General features: G+C 38.2%; 1 protein-coding gene across 1 annotated transcript in view; it reads right to left on the bottom strand.

Moving 5' to 3' along the window:
- Window positions 1–17215, bottom strand: part of KCNH5 (potassium voltage-gated channel subfamily H member 5) — a 282791-nt gene that overhangs the window by 185099 nt on the left and 80477 nt on the right. The window contains exon 7 of the mRNA XM_008701136.1: window positions 5795–6221. Coding sequence (XP_008699358.1) covers window positions 5795–6221 — 427 coding nt within the window. The remainder of the gene's footprint in view (window positions 1–5794; window positions 6222–17215) is intronic.

The raw sequence follows: 17215 nt of genomic DNA, 5'->3' as shown, positions 1-17215 counted from the left end.
ATGGAAAGACCAAAAAGAAAAAAATACTTTTAAATAAAACAAGTACTCAAAGTCTAATCTTACAGTCCTTTGAAATATGCTGTCTACATGTTTACTAATGTATTTAACAGCATATTAAAACAAAACAAAGCAAGCCAACAAAATAGAAAGGGAGAGAGAGAGAAAAAAAATTTATGGTTAGACAAATTGCTTATGGCAGAAGTTATTCATAACTCATATTTTTATTTTATGTTTCTTTTTTAAAAAATTATAATGACAGATGCAAGTATACAGATTTTTAAAATGGTTAGATTAAAGTAAAATACAATTTATATGATCATTTAGTAATGAAGAAGAAACTAAGTAAGCATTTACTTCCTTGATAAATCTTTAGAAGAGGATTCATAAAAATACATTAAGATAAAAGGATAATCATATCAGAAAAATTCCATTCTCATATTGCTTTGTTTTACAGCCATCAAAACAAATCATCAGTGCAATAAGATGCTTTCTGAATAGAAGCAAAATTAGTCAGTCTGCTAATCTTTGGAAAAAGAAAATTATTAGGGGTTCAATAAGATTATATAAATGAAATGGATTAGAAAACATTTCATGAAGGTATCATGAAGTATTTGCTTTGCAAATAAGCAAAGACATTACCCACATCTTGATCTAAAAAAAAAAAAAAAAGTATGCTCTTTTCCACAACTGCTGCAGAACTAACTACAAAAATATCTTTTCACAAATGTGCTTTGGTAGTGAATTCCATGAACATCAGCAGGGTCATCAGGTTCACTCATGAATAGACAAATGGAAAGGAATGAGAGAGAGTTTACTATCCTGAGATAGTATAATGGCCGCTACCAGAGCCATGGAGTTCTACTCAAGGCACAGAGCATGCCAAATTGAGAAGAGACAAATTTGAGATCAGAATGCATGGTGGTAGACATATGTTGAGAAGATCCAAAAAACTCTTCCAGTTCTGCACTCTGAGCAGGAGGATTCTCCACCCTGGGCCAATGATGGAACAAAGGATTTAAGTCTAAGAAATCCCTAGGTAGCGGATAAAAAGAAATATCCTGGGATCCTGCTGACAGCGAAGGGATCAAGAGGGAACATAAGGTAACGGATTGAAGGGAGGCCACATTCATAAATTTTATCTGAAGATCTGTCTGACAGCAGCAAGGAGAACCTTGAGACTGTATTCCTGGACAGAGCCCACATGCAATTCAGCATTAGGGGTGAAAGGACCTAGAGGTCAGAGAGGAAAGGCCATTAAAGAAAGAAGAGGGCTCAGAAAGGACCAAGGAACTGGAACTGTTGCCATTAAAATCTCTCAATTTTGCTAGAAGGCATGAAAACTTTAGATGACTTTCTCCAGAAAAAGAGGTTATCATTTTACAAGTAGTGATTATTTTTCTCCACAGAATATAGGCAATTGGTTTCTCCACCAAACTTGATAAAACATTTTTCTCAGTTACGGTGTTATAAGGTTATAAGTGGTGCTTCTCAAACACCACTCAATTCTAAATTGACTAGAATCTTAGCACAACTCAAAACATGAAGTTTTCTGTTTTCTATCTCCCTCTTCCTTTACTCTCCTTACACACACACACACACACACACACACACACACACACACATAGGCATACAAACATACATGCTGAATCCGTAGCTACATCTATGGCTGATAACACATATTGGGTTCTGGGAACAGTAGCATACATGCTGAATCCGTAGCTACATCTATGGCTGATAACACATATTGGGTTCTGGGAACAGTAGTAGTTTGTTTTGTTTGTTTTCCTTGGTGTTATTGTAGGGAGAAAAGTGATAGTGAGATTACAAACAGCTGCAATAGGCACGTTTGGTTGATATTTTGAGCATGTGTGTCTAATAAATTTTGGAATTACAAAAAGTTACTGTAACACTTCATGGGTCTTGACAGTTTTCTAACAGCTTTTTGGGTTGTTGCAAAGGAAACATGCCATTAAATTACTAAGGATCCAGAGACTAAGAAGGAAATTAAAAGGCATCTCCCAGGAACACTCCTGGCAATAGAAACTGGACTTGAGGCATAAAAAGAAAACCAAAGTCAACAGGCAAAAAAAGTCAGAAACTAGTTTATAAGCAGAAAACTATTGCTCAGGTGTTAAAAGAAAATAGCAGAAACTCAGAAAAGACAAGGACCAAGTTTAAGATCAGGTCTTCATCTTGAAATCAAGATCAGAACTAAATAAAGATAAAAGAAGGACAAAGACATTAGATACAGCAATATAATTGGCTCTATATGAAGTAGAGAAAGAATGGAACCAAAACGAACGAAATGAAGTTTTGAAAACTCAACTGAATCTATGTGAAAATTTTCAGTGTAGGTATTCAGAAGGTAGACAGTAAAAAGTAATGGGAGACAAGGTTGTTGGTGCTTTCACTAACAAGTCTCTTAGAACTTATCATCAGGGGCTTAGAGACTTAGGTTGGAGAGCAATCCAGCTATAGGAACCACACATTCCCAGAGGCAGACATAGGTGAACCCAGGGCTTTCACAAAAGAATCAGAGCCAAAACTCGGAGTGTGCATTTTCCTGACATGTATTCTAATCAGAGACCTAACTGGAGTGGATTCAAGAAGAGGAGATTCTCATTATAACCATCAAGGACATCTTCAATTTCACTCATTCATACAACAAATTAAGATTGAGTACAGCATTAAAAATTGTTTAGAAGCTGGGTATACAGAAGCAAAAATAGACAGACAAAGGCACTACTTTCATAGAACTTCCATTCTGAAGGAAAAGAAAAATGGAGTAAACGTGTTTTCAGGTCTTGGTAGGTACAGAAGCAAAATATTAAAAGGCAAGGATTAAGGGTGGTTGGCTTTGGGTGTTCTCTTTTTATAGAGGGTATTATTGGGAGGAACTTCTGAAGAGGCGATTTGAGTGGAGACGTGCATGAATTCATGGCATAAATCAGAGGAGGGATGTTATAAGCAGTGGGGAAGCAAGTACAAAGATCCTGAGACAAGACTGAGCTTAATATGTTCACAGACAGCAAGATGGCTAGCATGGATAGAATAGAATACGCAAGGGCAGGAACAGCAGAAAGTGAAGTGTGCAAGGTAGGCAATGGCTAGACCATTAAGACTTTGACAGAAGGGTTAGGAATCTAGATTTTATATTATGTGCAATGGAAAACATTGGAGGGCTTCAAGCAAAGGAATGGTGTGATCTTATTTACTTTAAAAGGGCTACTCTCACTTCCTCTGACTGACTTATTTCACTTAGCATAATACTCTTTAGCTCCATCCATCACTTCTGGGTAGAGACTGTGGGGCAAGAGTAAAATCAGAAGGAACATACAGGAGATTACAGTAAATGTCCAGACCAGTGATGGTGACTTGGTCTTGAGTGGTAAGCTATGGAAGTGGAGAGAAATAATCAAATGTATTCTTAAAGTAAAGCCAACAAGACTTGTTGTGAATAGATGTAATAAGTGAAAAAAACAGGAATCTAGGATGATTCCTAGGTTTGAGGGCTGGAGAAACAAAGTGAATAGTGGTATCCTTCAACTCTATATAAATTTTATTTTCCTATTATCCTAATGTTTAAAAATCTTAAGAAAAAAGAAAGAAAAATCTAACTATGCTAGTCTATCCACTCTGCAAAATAGTTTGGCAATGTCTTTTAAAAACTAAACATATATTTATTGTGTGTCTCAACAATCTCTTTTCTGGGTATTTATCCCAGAGAACTGAGAACTTATGTCCAAAAGAAACCATACACAAATGTTCATGGCAGCTTTCCTTGTAATAGCAAAAACTGGAAACAATCGAAATGGCTTTCAATAGATGAACAGTTAAACAGTGGTATATCCAAACCATGAGTACTATTCAGCAATAAAAAGGAATAAACTATCAATACACTCAACAACTTAGATGGCTTTCAAGGGGTTATGCTGCATGGGAAAAAGCCAATTTCAAAAAGTCACATTTTTCATGACTCCATGTACATAACATTCTCAAAAACACAACACTACATAGATGGAAAGCAAAACAGTAGTTGTGAAGGCTTAGGGGTGCTTTGGCGGAAGGGGTGGGTATGACTATAAAGGAGTAACATGAGAAAAGGAAGGGTTTTGTGGTGACGGAGCAATTCTGTATCTTGATTTCAGTGGTAGTTACAGGAATCTACACATGACAAAACAACACGGAACTACACACACATATTGCTTAGAGCCAACGTTGATCTTGTGCTGAGCTGATTATATAGGATGCAACTACTGGAGGAAACTAGGTGAAGGGTACAAAGGCCTCTCTATACTATCTTTGTAACTTCCAGTGAACCAATAATTGCTTCAAAATAATTTTTAAAATCTAACTATGCTCAAGTATAAGACAAAATGCATTATATACATACTAAAAGTAGTATAGTAATAAATACCACATCTGACAAAATGTCATCTTCTGAACTTATAATGTACCAATACATTTGACCACTTCGGGTGTGTAGGCAACAGTTTAATCATCAGGATCTCTTTGTATGCAGGAACATATTTCCTCCTAAGAGCCTCTGAAGCAGACAGCACTTGGCATTCGTAGTCTCCCTCTTTACCTCTAAACAGCAAGTAGAACCTGTGTGTTCTTGTTTCTGTCCCTGCACGAAGGAGTGTAGAGAGACGGAAGCGAAACTGCCAACATTGGTGCTCCAATAGCTATCAAAAACTCTTAACTCTGAAAACGTGAAAACTGCCTTATGTTGACCCAAGATATTGACCTTTCATGGGCCGCCTAACACTCCTGGACTCCTAACATCTTTCCCATCAGTGTCAAAATGTAAACCTCTGCCATGTGGAATCTCAGAAAGGATGGCTCAGACCACAAACCAACGACCATGACCCAAAGGCTTAACAGGGGCTAATAACACTAATCATACTTGTAGTGCGATGATCTTAAGGTTACTCTAGGGGTCAGAACTAGGTTTGGATAAATCCTCTAAGTCAAGTTGAAGGGGTAGGTGATGATGAAGTCTCTCTCAAAATCTTCTTTTAAAACAGCTTCTTTGTTATGTATCTCCTTAATGTTCTGATCTCCTGACATAATCCATTCTCAGTCTGAGTGGAGAATGTACGGTCTTTCACTCCTTTAGAGAACATTCTACTCCCAGGACCACCATCCAGACATTTAGTACTCAGGTATGCCTGCTAAAGCCTGGACACTTTTGTCATTGCCGAATAAGCTTGTATTTACGAATCCTTTCATTCTCTCAAAGGGGCATGTATTCAAACTACAGTGTTTGTACTGAAGACTAGATTTACAAAACTTTTTTATGAGTCTTAATTGTAAAACCCAACATAAAACTATCCTGAGATCAATGTTAGTCAAGAATTCAATTACTAACTAGTTTCTAAACTATGTGTCTCCCATCATATCCTGCCTGCTTTTTCGGAATTTAATACACTGCCAACAAAACCTATGGGATGTGCCAGATGCTGCCTTTCTAGATGCTGGTCTCCCTTGGAAAAAACTCTGCCAGATAGGAGGCTGTGAACAGAATTAAATCAAAGAGTTCCCATCCTGATTTTTGTATCACTCTATCCACACTGTTTTTCATGTGTTAATACATTCTAAAAAGTAAAATACATTATTTTGCATTTTTATATTCTAAGGCTGAATAAAAATTAAACTAATGCAAATAATATGGATTAAACGCCTTTCTGAAGACAAAGTAGTTTCATTTTAATCCTGTTAGAGATTAGAGTCTGGAAAACTGCCAACAACAATAATTTTTTAATTAAAAAAGAAAAAACAAGATACTTACAGCCAACCATCATCATGGCCACTGAAAACATCTTCTCCACATCTGTGGTAGGAGCTATGTTTCCAAATCCTATGGTTGTAAGGCTTGTCATGGTAAAGTAGAGAGAGGACACGTACAGAGAATCCTTGCTGGGTCCTCCTTCCCATATCCCTGCACTGGTATTATATCGATACGGAGTCCCAATGCTCAAGGCCAGCTGGTAAAGCCAACTGTCTATTTGGATGGTGTTCGTCACTTCATCGATGACCTCATAGTCCCCAATGCTGTACCATATGCAGGCCAGCCAGTGGGCAACTAGTCCAAACACACATACCAGGAGCACGAGGACTGCTGCTCCATACTCCAGGTAATGGTCCAATTTCCTAGCAACACGGCCCAGTCGCAAGAGACGCACCACTTTTAAAGAACTGAAGAGACTGCTGATTCCCTAAAGAAAAGAAAAGATATGATACTTTCAGAAAAGAAAAGGCTGGGAAACAATGCAATGGTTTACCTTCATGAACTTGGCTGCCCATCTATACACTAAGAATATACCCATGATATAGCTCTGACTTTAAGTCAACAAAAATGCTGAAATAATAAAGAAACTTTTTTTAAAAAGATCTTTCCCACCAAGAAATAAGGTATTTCTGAATTATTAAATAAGACAACTTTTCATTCGCTAAAGAGGATCCAATCAGTCTTTATAAGTGAAGTATAAATAGCACAGAGAAAAACCAAAGGAGAAAATTGCTCAAATGCAATATATAGAGTATAGAAATAGGATGATGAAATCAGACCATTTATTACTTCTCCCTATAAAACTTATCCTCTACTCAAAAACACTTATTTTTATTTCTCACTTTATAATAACCACAAGCACCAAACTTCTGAGAAAGGAATCCCAATCTCACTGGCAAGCAAACCCATGTGCACGTGGGGAGAAGAAGCAGGTGCCATTGTTGCTTCCCCTACCTCCTGTCACAGTCACGATTAGCACTAAATTTGTAGGGCTGAAAAAGTTAAGAGTTGAATGTGGAATGGGTACATAATCTACAAAATCCTATCATCCTCTAGCAATAGTCATAGAAAAGAATACTGTAAGGGAACAGCAGCAAGATAATCCATTATTTTGTGGAGAAGCTTAAAATCCAAATACAGCATTATCCAAATGGAAATACACTGTACACTTTCTTCAAACACCGAGTCCCACAGTTTTGTTTTTTGGGGTTTTTTTGGAAGCATATAATAAGCCATGTTGGGAAACAGGATAAGTTCATTCCTGATGCAGGGAGGGAAGATAGAGCTGTGATCGGGAAGCCTCTCATCTGACCATCACCTCCAAATCTCATGAGGTCTATGACTCCGTTATTGCTAATTCTTTCTCCTGGGTGGGAGACAAGGAGTTTAGCATAACTCACTCTGAGCTTCCTTCTGACCAACATAGAGGAATTGGTTGGTGTAGTGGAACAGGTGTGACATTAGAAAGCTACTAATTTTGGCATCAAAAGGTTCTTGGTAGTTAAGGTGAAAGGGTAAAGAATGCACTTGGTTGAGATGCCTTCGGCTTAAGTCAGGATCCCAGGATTTGGGGATCGAGTCCCACTTTGGGCTCGTCGCTCAGCGGGGAGACTGCTTCTCCCTTTGCCTACCGCTCCCCCTGCTTGTGCTCTCTCTCTCTCTCTGACAAATAAAATCTTTTTAAAAAAAGAATGCATTTGGTTATATTATACTCCATATGGGAGCATATGACTGAGATATTTCAAAATAAATATTCGAAAGAAACAAAGAGAAGTAGAAACGAGAGACCTTGTGGAAATGAAAGTAGCAGGAGCATTTTGACAGTTCTCTGTCTCAAGCTCAGTACCTAGGCCTGACTCTATTTCAATTCCTACTCTCAACTGCTGTGGCATCAATGCAGCCTTAAACTAATTCTCATTTTGCTTGAACACTTGAGGGGGAAAAATAGATATCGAACTTTAGGCAGTTAAAAAAAAGTAGAATTATGAAAATTCAGGATATGAACTGGCATAATTCAATGACATGAGATCTTGAAAAGTAAGAAGATTCAAAAGAACTTAGAAGCTCTCAGAAATGGAACCATACAACAAAGACAAAAATAAGCATTTATTAAGCACTTCTACAGGCCAACCGCTGAGTTAGGCCTTCAGGGCATTAAAATAAATATGCCTTGCTTCTGCTCTAAAGAAACCTATAGACCAAATGTGTGACAAACTCAAACAGGACTAAACTGCGTGGTTATCGATGTTCTCTAGTTAGCTTAAAATTTTAAAGGAACTATGATACTTCCAATAAAATACTACGCAGAAGGGGCACCCAGGTGACTCAGTTGGTCCAGCGTCCAACTCTCAATTTCGGCTCAGGTTATGATCTCAGGGTCATGAGATCGCGCCCCAAGTCAAGCCCCATGTTGAGCCCTGCAGTGGGCTCCATAACTGCACAAAAAAATCATTTCTACCTGAATTTTCTTTCTCTAAAAACAAAGAGAATAAAACAACAGAGAGGAAATCTTTACCTTCATTCAAACTAAAAAACAGTCACAACTTTCAACCAGAATGCGAAGAATCAGGGCCTACTAGAATTAGGTTCAAATGGTGGGAAGGCATGTTCCCCTGATCTCTGACACAGGCAGAGCTCTTCAAAAGGAGGTGGTCCACCCTGAAGGGTACCTGCTCAGGTCCCCACTTAATCAAAAAGCACCATTTTCTATGGCCATGTCCAACACCACTTAAACATTACAAAATATTTGGTAAGCATTATATAAACTCTGCCACAGGTGAAAGTGATAGCACTTTCTCCTGGGTTTTACCAACTCCCCAACTGACATCTCTTTCAAAATCATTATGTAGGGCTACCCCTCTCCATGCTTCTATGGTGTTTCAGGATTCTCACCATGATTATCCTCAGCCCTCTCCTGGCTGATCTACTGCATATGCGTGATTCAACTGACTTCCATATATGGAATTCACCAGTCCACTTCTTAGCACGAAACTTTCTCCTGACTTACTGATACAGAAGCCAAATACCTGCTACACATCTCCATTTAAATGTCTCACAGGTGTTCAAAAGGTAATTGGTCCCAAAGGGCATCCCTTGCTCCTCCGGAATGAGTTCTCCATCTCCTCCTCTTGTGAGTGACATCATTACCTGCCCCATCCCTCAGACCTGGGGCTGAGCCTCCTGCCACATCCAGCTGGTTATCAAGTGTTATCAAAGGACATGAGTAAGTGCTTAAAATACATCTACTTAGTAAATCTCTCAAAAATTTCCCTTCTTTCCTATTCCCAAGGCCTTGTCTTGGTCATGACTTCATGTTTTTACTTACTTGTGTGGCAGGAAAAACCTCTCCATCAGCCACCTTAGCTCTATTTCTACTCCCTTTAATTCAGAGATCACTACTATATAGGCTACCAGTCTAGTGTATATTTAAATCATATCTATTTATTCCTGTCCCACTCCAATCTTTACTGTTATCTCACACCTATAGGACCACGTTACTAGTTGCTCCTTCTTCTTAAAGGGTTTGTCCCTCTCACTCCTTTGATGGCTAGCATCTTAATTACAGTTTATGACACTCTCTCCCCCATGTGCATTTCCACGACATCTCCACCATCCCCCACCATCTTCACTGACATACCTTCATCCTCTCCCCCACTGTGAGAGTTAAGTGTTCTTCCTTTATGTTATCATATACTCTTTGCACATTTCTATCACAAGTATCACAATAACACTTTATTACAAGTCTAGCTTGCATGCATGACATTCCAAGAAACCCTAGACCCCTTGAAGAATATATCTAGTGTCAATTACAAAGCTTTGTCTATGGTAATATATTAAGCAGTTGATACATTCAATGAATATATGAAAAGACTTAACACAAGCAAACGTGGATGGGGTAAATTTAGGGAGGGATAATTAATAATAGACGTAATGTGATTTAACAGTAAAATATAGACAACAAAACAGGCAATGTAACTTTGAGTTACATTAATAAAGATATGGCATGAAGTATGAAAAAGAAATTCTCCTTAATTTCTCTAATGACCAGACCACAAGTGTAGGAGATGCATAAAATATATTCAGCAGAGGACTGCCAAAAAGAAGAACTCAAAAGTATACCCTATTAGGAAATATGGAAGGAAATAGAAAAAAGAAGACTGGGGCAGGGCATTATAATTGTGTTCAAATACATGGGGCCCTGATGAGGGTTGAGCTCATTCTACATAATCCTAATGCAGGTAACCTGAATCTTAGTTGGAGCTACAGGGATAGAAGGATACAATAAAGATTTCATCAAGCCTGTACCACACACTTCCGTGCAATAAACCAACCAGAAAGCAAGATCATTCATTGCTACTTAGAAAAGACAAATAAGTCACAATAATACTGAACACTTACTAGAGGCCAGCTACTGTTCTAACTGCCTTATATGCATTAACTAATTTAATCTTCAACACAATCCAATGTGGTAGGTACCATTATTAAAACATAGCCCAGGAGTGCCTGGGTGGCTCAGTCAGTTGAGCGTCTTGACTTTTGGTTTCGGCTCAGGTCACGATCTCAGGGTCATGAGACAGAGCCCCCAGGTCAGGCTCCATGCTCAGCGGGGGTACACTTGGGATTCTCACTCTCCCTCTGCCCCTCCCCCAACTCCTGTGCTCACACACACCTTCTCTCTCTCTCTAAATAAATAAATCTTAAAAATTTTTTAATTAAAATAAAAAACAAAAAACATAGCCAGAAAGGTTAAGTATCACACAGCTAGCGAGAGGGGCCGAGATTCAAATACAGGCAGTCTGGCTCCAGACTCCCTGCTTCTAACCACCTCACTATCTGACCTCACTCTGAAACTCTCTATTATACCTAGAGCATAATGTGTAATTTAAGTACATTAGTACCTGCAATACTAGCTTCTATGTGGCCATTTTCTACACGACTGAATAAAGGAGATTAAACACCTTGCCACCCTCTTCTCCCCACCCAGCCACAGCCGTGGCCCACTGCAGGGGTATGTGGAGGCCCCAGAACTCTGTGGAGTCTGCAACTCTCGAACATGGACCAACTCACTGCATTCCCACGACAGCAGGATTCCTATCTCCATTGTTCATATGAGGACACAGAAGCTCAGACAGTAAATCACTTGTCCAAAGTCACAGAGCTTGGAATGAATGGAAGCATCACTCAGACCTAGTCTTTCAGATTCTTAGTGCGTTTACCACAACAACCAATGGCTGTGCAGTCTTCCTGTCCTTACCCCCAACGATCCCTGCAATATTCATCTTTCTAATACACAGTATCCTCCAGAGACTCATCACAGACATTACATTAACCACAATCTCCAGCGCAGGCCTTCCAGGTGCCCAGGCCCACCCCCGTCTGCACTGCCAAGTCATTTCCCACCATGCCTTTGCAAAGCAATAGTGCTCAGGTCAAACCAAACTCCTGTTTGTTCCCAAACACGACCCCAAAGTTTCAGCTTTGAATCTGTCCAGAATGTTCCCTTCAACTACTTACATAATCAGAAACTGTTATTCAAAATGAATAATATACAAATAGGCAAGTTTGCTTTATTTGGAAAGTTGTTTTAACTTTCTTATTCTCCATTGTTTTGTATCAAAGGGAATTTAATGCAATCATTATAACTAAAACTCGAAGTGAAATGACTTGCTCTTAAAATGTGATGAAATAATAACTAATCTTGAACAAAGCAGGAATGAATATCCAATGGAAAAAAGACCAAAAAAATGTGATGAAATACTTAAAATTTGAAATAATGTAAATGTCCATCTCCAGTGTAACAGATAAATACACAATCACACATTCACTCAAAGGAATGTTATCCAAAGGTAAACATGAACTGACTATCTATATACAACAAGAATGAATTTAAAAAGCATCAAGTTGAGCAAAAAGACCAGATACAAAAGATTATGTACTATGTGATATCTTGTATAAAAAGTGTAAAAACAGGTGGAACTCCTCTGTGGAATGAGAAGTCAAGATAGTGGATCCCTTTGTTAGGGAAGAAGCAGTGACTATGATGGGCATGAGGAGGATTGTGGAGTTCTGGCAACATTCTGTTTCTTAATATGACTAGTGATTAGTAGGTGTGTTCACTTTGCGAAAAGTCTTTGAGCTCCACACTTAAAATTGTAATTTTCTTTAAGAATATTATATTTAAACATAAAAAAAAATGTTCTGGAAAACCCAGCAGTCACTGCTGTGTTGTTAACATTTCACCACCGTACATTATTCAGATTAATGATTTCTTCTGAATCACATGATCTTTTTTGAGGAGGAGGAGTCATATTTAATATTGTATTAGATAAGAGACCTTCCTTATTTATGACTCACTCTCAAGACCTTTAGATTGGGCCACAAACTGTATTTAATTCTTTGTTTAAATTTGAATTGCACGCATAGAGTAATACTGGACACTTTTGAAGACCAATACTTAAAAAATGCCCTCCTTCTGAACTACCACCTTTTTGATAACAACTTCTTGATTTTGTACTTTCTACCAGTTCTATCTGCTCATTCACTTTCTGCTTCATTGTACTCTACACTTTCCGGTCCTTCTGTGCCCTCCTCTGAAATCCAGCGGTTTTCTGCCTCTATCCCAACCTCTGAGCTCTTAGCACACAAATCCGTGGGGTTCCACAGGTGGAAGAGAATATCAAACACACAAAATGTAAAAAAGAACGCAGAAAGGCTAATGGAGAACCTTCAGTCATCAGCCTTCCACCTTTCCAGCTAATTTCTTCACTTGAGAAGCCCCTCAGGCCACAGGAGCACAACAAACAATATCGAGGAGACATCTCTGAGTTCTAGCTCCTTGATATTTTTATGAATTCCCACATTAAAGAGATGTGGGATGTTATTAGCATAAAAACAATGTATTTCAAAGATAAAGCTGTTTAAAGCACAAATCAATGCTCTCATTGAATCATCACTAATGATAGTAGACAAATGGCACCGTTAATATTTTTTCCTATTTTACTCCCTTCTTTCTTTATAAAGAGAAAAGGGATGATCCAAGAATCTTCTTATCCAAGGATACATGACAAATAAGTGGGAGTGACAGAGCAGAAATACAGCTTTGTAACATCCAGTGCATGGTGTTTCACCTACATCTTGCATTCCCACACACAGGATGTTGTGGTACATTGTTGGCAAGGGAGAAAAAAAAAAAAGAGCTGTGGTTATTCTCCTTCCTGTATCCACACCCCTTGGCAATGTGACATTGCAACTCCTACCTTCAAGAGATAAGATTTCCCCAACCCTTGAGTCTGAGCTGGCCTGACGACTTGCTTTGGCTAAGAGCATGTGGTGAAAATGACGTTGTGCCAGTTCTAAGCCTAGACCTCAAGAGGGATAGCACCTCCACTCACAGTCTTGGAACCCAGACTACTGGCTCTGTGAAGACCTACAAGGCTTTTGAATGAGAGACCAGAGAAGCAGCCCTCTGAGTCAACCATCTGAGCCATCCCAGATCTGTCAGCTACCAAGCAACCCAGCAATCTACCACAAATGCATGGGTAAACTGAGCTGAGAAAAGTTAAACCTAGCCCAAATTAGCAGAACCACCTAATGGAGTCAAAGACTTGTGAGTTAAAGAAATGGTGGTTGTTACTATCCACAAAGTTCTGGAGTAGTTTGTTACGCAGGGGGAAAAGCTAATTGATACAAATGGGGGGAAACACATATGTTATGTGTTTATGTACATAGAATTTCATACTTGGTATGACTTAACACTGGGGGCAATATATAACCCTAGTAGATACAAAGGTCCCATTTTAACAAGATTATCCAATATAGGTAAGATATGTGTAGATAAAATAAAACTTAATATACAAACGCTACATATTATTTACCTTTTATATTGGGAAATGTGTCACTATTTTGCCTTGAATAGATTTGTGCCAATGATAATTCCATGAAAATAGAGAACTCAAAGTTATTACTTCACATATTTCCTAAATATTTTTCAAATCCAACCTCACCTAAAATTTTTCCATCCCCTAGGTACTTTATTATCCATGTAGATGAGACTTCCAACACCTTGGCCTCACAGTTTCTTCACCAATTCCTCTCCAATAATCTTTCTACTTTTCCTCAGATACCCAGTCCCATGGTCATAATCTGAAATTGTCAAATCCTAAATTTTTTTCCAGCTCTCAGGTCTTGAACTCAACCACCCTGCTATCTGACCATTTCCTTTTCTCTGTTGAGCTAACTGGTCTAATTACAACTGCAATAGTAGTTCAACCTTATTGAAACTCCAGTCCACCAACAGATCTACTTTTTCTCAATCTATTAACTCTCTCCATTCTCCACTCTCTTCTTTATGTGGCCCCAGAATGGCAGTAACACTACGCACCCGGAATTCCTTAACATCTCTTGCTCTTCATTATAACTTCTATCAAAATCCGAATCCTAGCTCAATTATCAGCTTTCTTCATGCCTGTGTTAACTGTCAAGAAAGTAATAATCCTTCCTAGCATCTACCATATTGCCACCTTGTGAATTTATAGGGGAGAATAACTCAAAACTACATTTATAGGCTATTAATCATAACCATACACTTAACTAATATTTGTTCTAAGTTAATTTATAATAATAAGAGTGATAACTCTGGACAATGGGGTTACTGGTGATTTTTAATTTTTCCTTGTATGCTTTACAGTATTTCCAAATTCAGTATAATGGGCACATCTAACTTATGGTCTGGGAAAAAACAAATGATTTAAAAAATAAAATTAAAGTTAAGAATAAAGTTATTTAAAAAATAACTCCTTATAAAATCATAATGTGTCGGGGCAGCTGGGTGGCTCGGTGGGTTAAGCGTCAGATCTTGACTTCAGCTCAGGTTATGATCTCAGGGTCGTGAGCTCAAGCCCTGCATGGGGCTCCACGCTGGGAATGGAGCCTGCTTAAGACTCTCTCTCGCTCTCCTTCTGCCCCTCTGCCCTTCCCCTGCTTGCTCTCTCTCTAAAATAAAATTTAAAAAATCAAAAAAAAAAAAAGAAAGTCATAATCTTGAACATATAATAGGGCAGACTGGCTCCACTATAAACTCATTATCATTAATAATGATAAACTCATTAATCTCAAGGCATCTCACAACTACCTAGTAGTTTTACTGCTTTTCTTATGAATTCATGCACTCACTATTTTTCAAACTTTCTCTACTCTGCTCAAAATCCCAACCATTCCCCTCTTCAACTACATTCTTCTCAAATAAATAAATAAATGAACTTTGCAAGAAACTTGCAAGAAACTCCACCCTCCCATTCCAGAGCATGTCCCTTGTCCTCTTTTAATATCTAAGCAAATGTCGGCATTAGCCATTTGATTAAGCAAATCAGAAAGCAAGAAGTATTCCTGTCACCCCTCTCTCCGACATCTCCAACACTCAATCTATCTTAAAATCCTATTAATTTTGGCTCCTAAATATCTCTTAGATTTATCCATTTCTCTCCATCTCCACTGTCACCACCTAAGACCCTGCTAGTAGCCATCTGTCTCCTGGATCTACAGATGTTTCTTAATAAGTTTCAAGTCATTTATTTGACCCGAATCAATCTGCTCTGAACACTGTATGAGTTACCTTTCAAAATCATTCCCAGTTTAAAATCATATGATGGCTTCCCATCGTTCTAAAATCTGTTTTGGTTTACACAGACGTGCGTGGTATGTCCCCTGCCTAGCACCCTAACCTCATCCTTCAACACTCTTAAGCTCACTCTCCATTCAACTTCCAGTTTTTGGATATGCCTTGCTCCCTCTAACACAGGGCCTATGCACTTGCTAATCTTTCATGCCCTCTGTCCTTCGTTTAACTAGATCTATTCATACTTCAGATCTTCGCTCAATCATTGCTTCTTCAGGGAAACTTTCCTCTCCAGGCTAGGTCAGGTCATTTCATTATACAATCTCAATGGACCATGTACATTCTCTTCATGACATTGTCTGTTTGTGACTGTACATGTTTTGTTCATCCTTTTATTCCTTGCATGTTCTTTAGCACTCCCTTGCATGTAGTAAGCACCAAATATTTACTGAAAGAATGAATATGTTATTTAAAGAATAAACTAACCAATACGTAAATCTTTCATAATAATTTCTGACTCCTCCACCACTGATATTATAATTAATAATTAATGGTTATTTCATCTTCATGGATAGCACCATATCAGGCAACTGGAAAAAAAACCACAAAGCAATAGTTCCATTTCATAAGCATTGGGTTCTTACTCTAGATAGATTATGTACATGAATGACTACACAGTGCATTTCCATTTTCTTTTGCAGAACGCAATTTAAAGACTGAAAGATAATTACGAAGTACATTTGTTATCTGAACCTCTAACTCAGATAACAAATTCCATTGTCTCCTTCCTGTTCAAAATTCCCATCTCCAACTCCTTCTTCCAAGACACCCATGGGAAAATAATCCTAATTACTCCATGCATTAATTAACATGCTTTAGAGAAGGATCTCAATTTGGATAATTTATACATACCACCTGTTTTAGCCAATTTATATTCTTATCAGAATACAGTGGGATAGATATAGATAGATAGATAGATAGATAGATAGATAGATAGATAGATAGATGATAGATAGATAGATGAATAGTCAGACAAAGAGCAGACATCTATTTTTAGTAATATCTATAATGTACTTTTTAAGTGCTTCTTATTATGGAAAAGACTTTCTCTTTACTATCCATTGGGCCACAGTAAATACAAAGCATGACCAAATACATACCCTAAAAAGAGGTATATTGCCTGAAGCTTCAATTTTTTTTCGAACATTATTATACATGTACAAGCAAACTAAGTTGGGAGATCCTTTAAATCCTTCAATAACTTGTTGTTGCCTTTACAATAATCCAAATGCCTTAATGCAACCTGCCTAACCTCTACACTCCCACCTTGTCCATCTATGTCCTCTGTCCTCTATACTCCAGTCATAGAAAACTTCATTCTTTTCTTCAAAAATGTAATATTCTCTCATCTTGGGGTTTCTAAACATGATGTTTAAAACACTCTCCTGAACCTACCAATCATCCCTTTTGACTGGTTAACTCCTACTTATCTTTCAGGTCTGGGCTTAAATGTCTGTCATCACTTCAAAGACTTCCCTTAACTATCCCCACCCTCAAATAGATTAAGACCCTTGTTTTACAGTATAAATCCTGGTCCAAGAAGTGCTGAGGGAATAATGGAAAGTGAGAGTTGAAGCAGAGAAAGGCTGAAGTGGCCATGATGGACCATGTGCTAGTGAAAGTTAAGAAAATTCAGGAATGAGAGCCAAGAGATAAGGAAAAGGAGAAGAGAAGGTAAGAATTCCGTCAGTAAAGAAAAGACAGGAAAGGATATCAACAGGACTAAGTGAATCATACTCACAGTGGAA

The sequence above is a fragment of the Ursus maritimus genome, unplaced genomic scaffold (genome assembly GCF_017311325.1).
Source record: "Ursus maritimus isolate PB19 unplaced genomic scaffold, ASM1731132v1 scaffold_25, whole genome shotgun sequence".
NCBI lineage: Eukaryota > Metazoa > Chordata > Mammalia > Carnivora > Ursidae > Ursus > Ursus maritimus.
The sequence above is the reverse complement of the archived record's forward strand: the minus strand, read 5'-3'. Positions and strand labels throughout refer to the sequence as shown.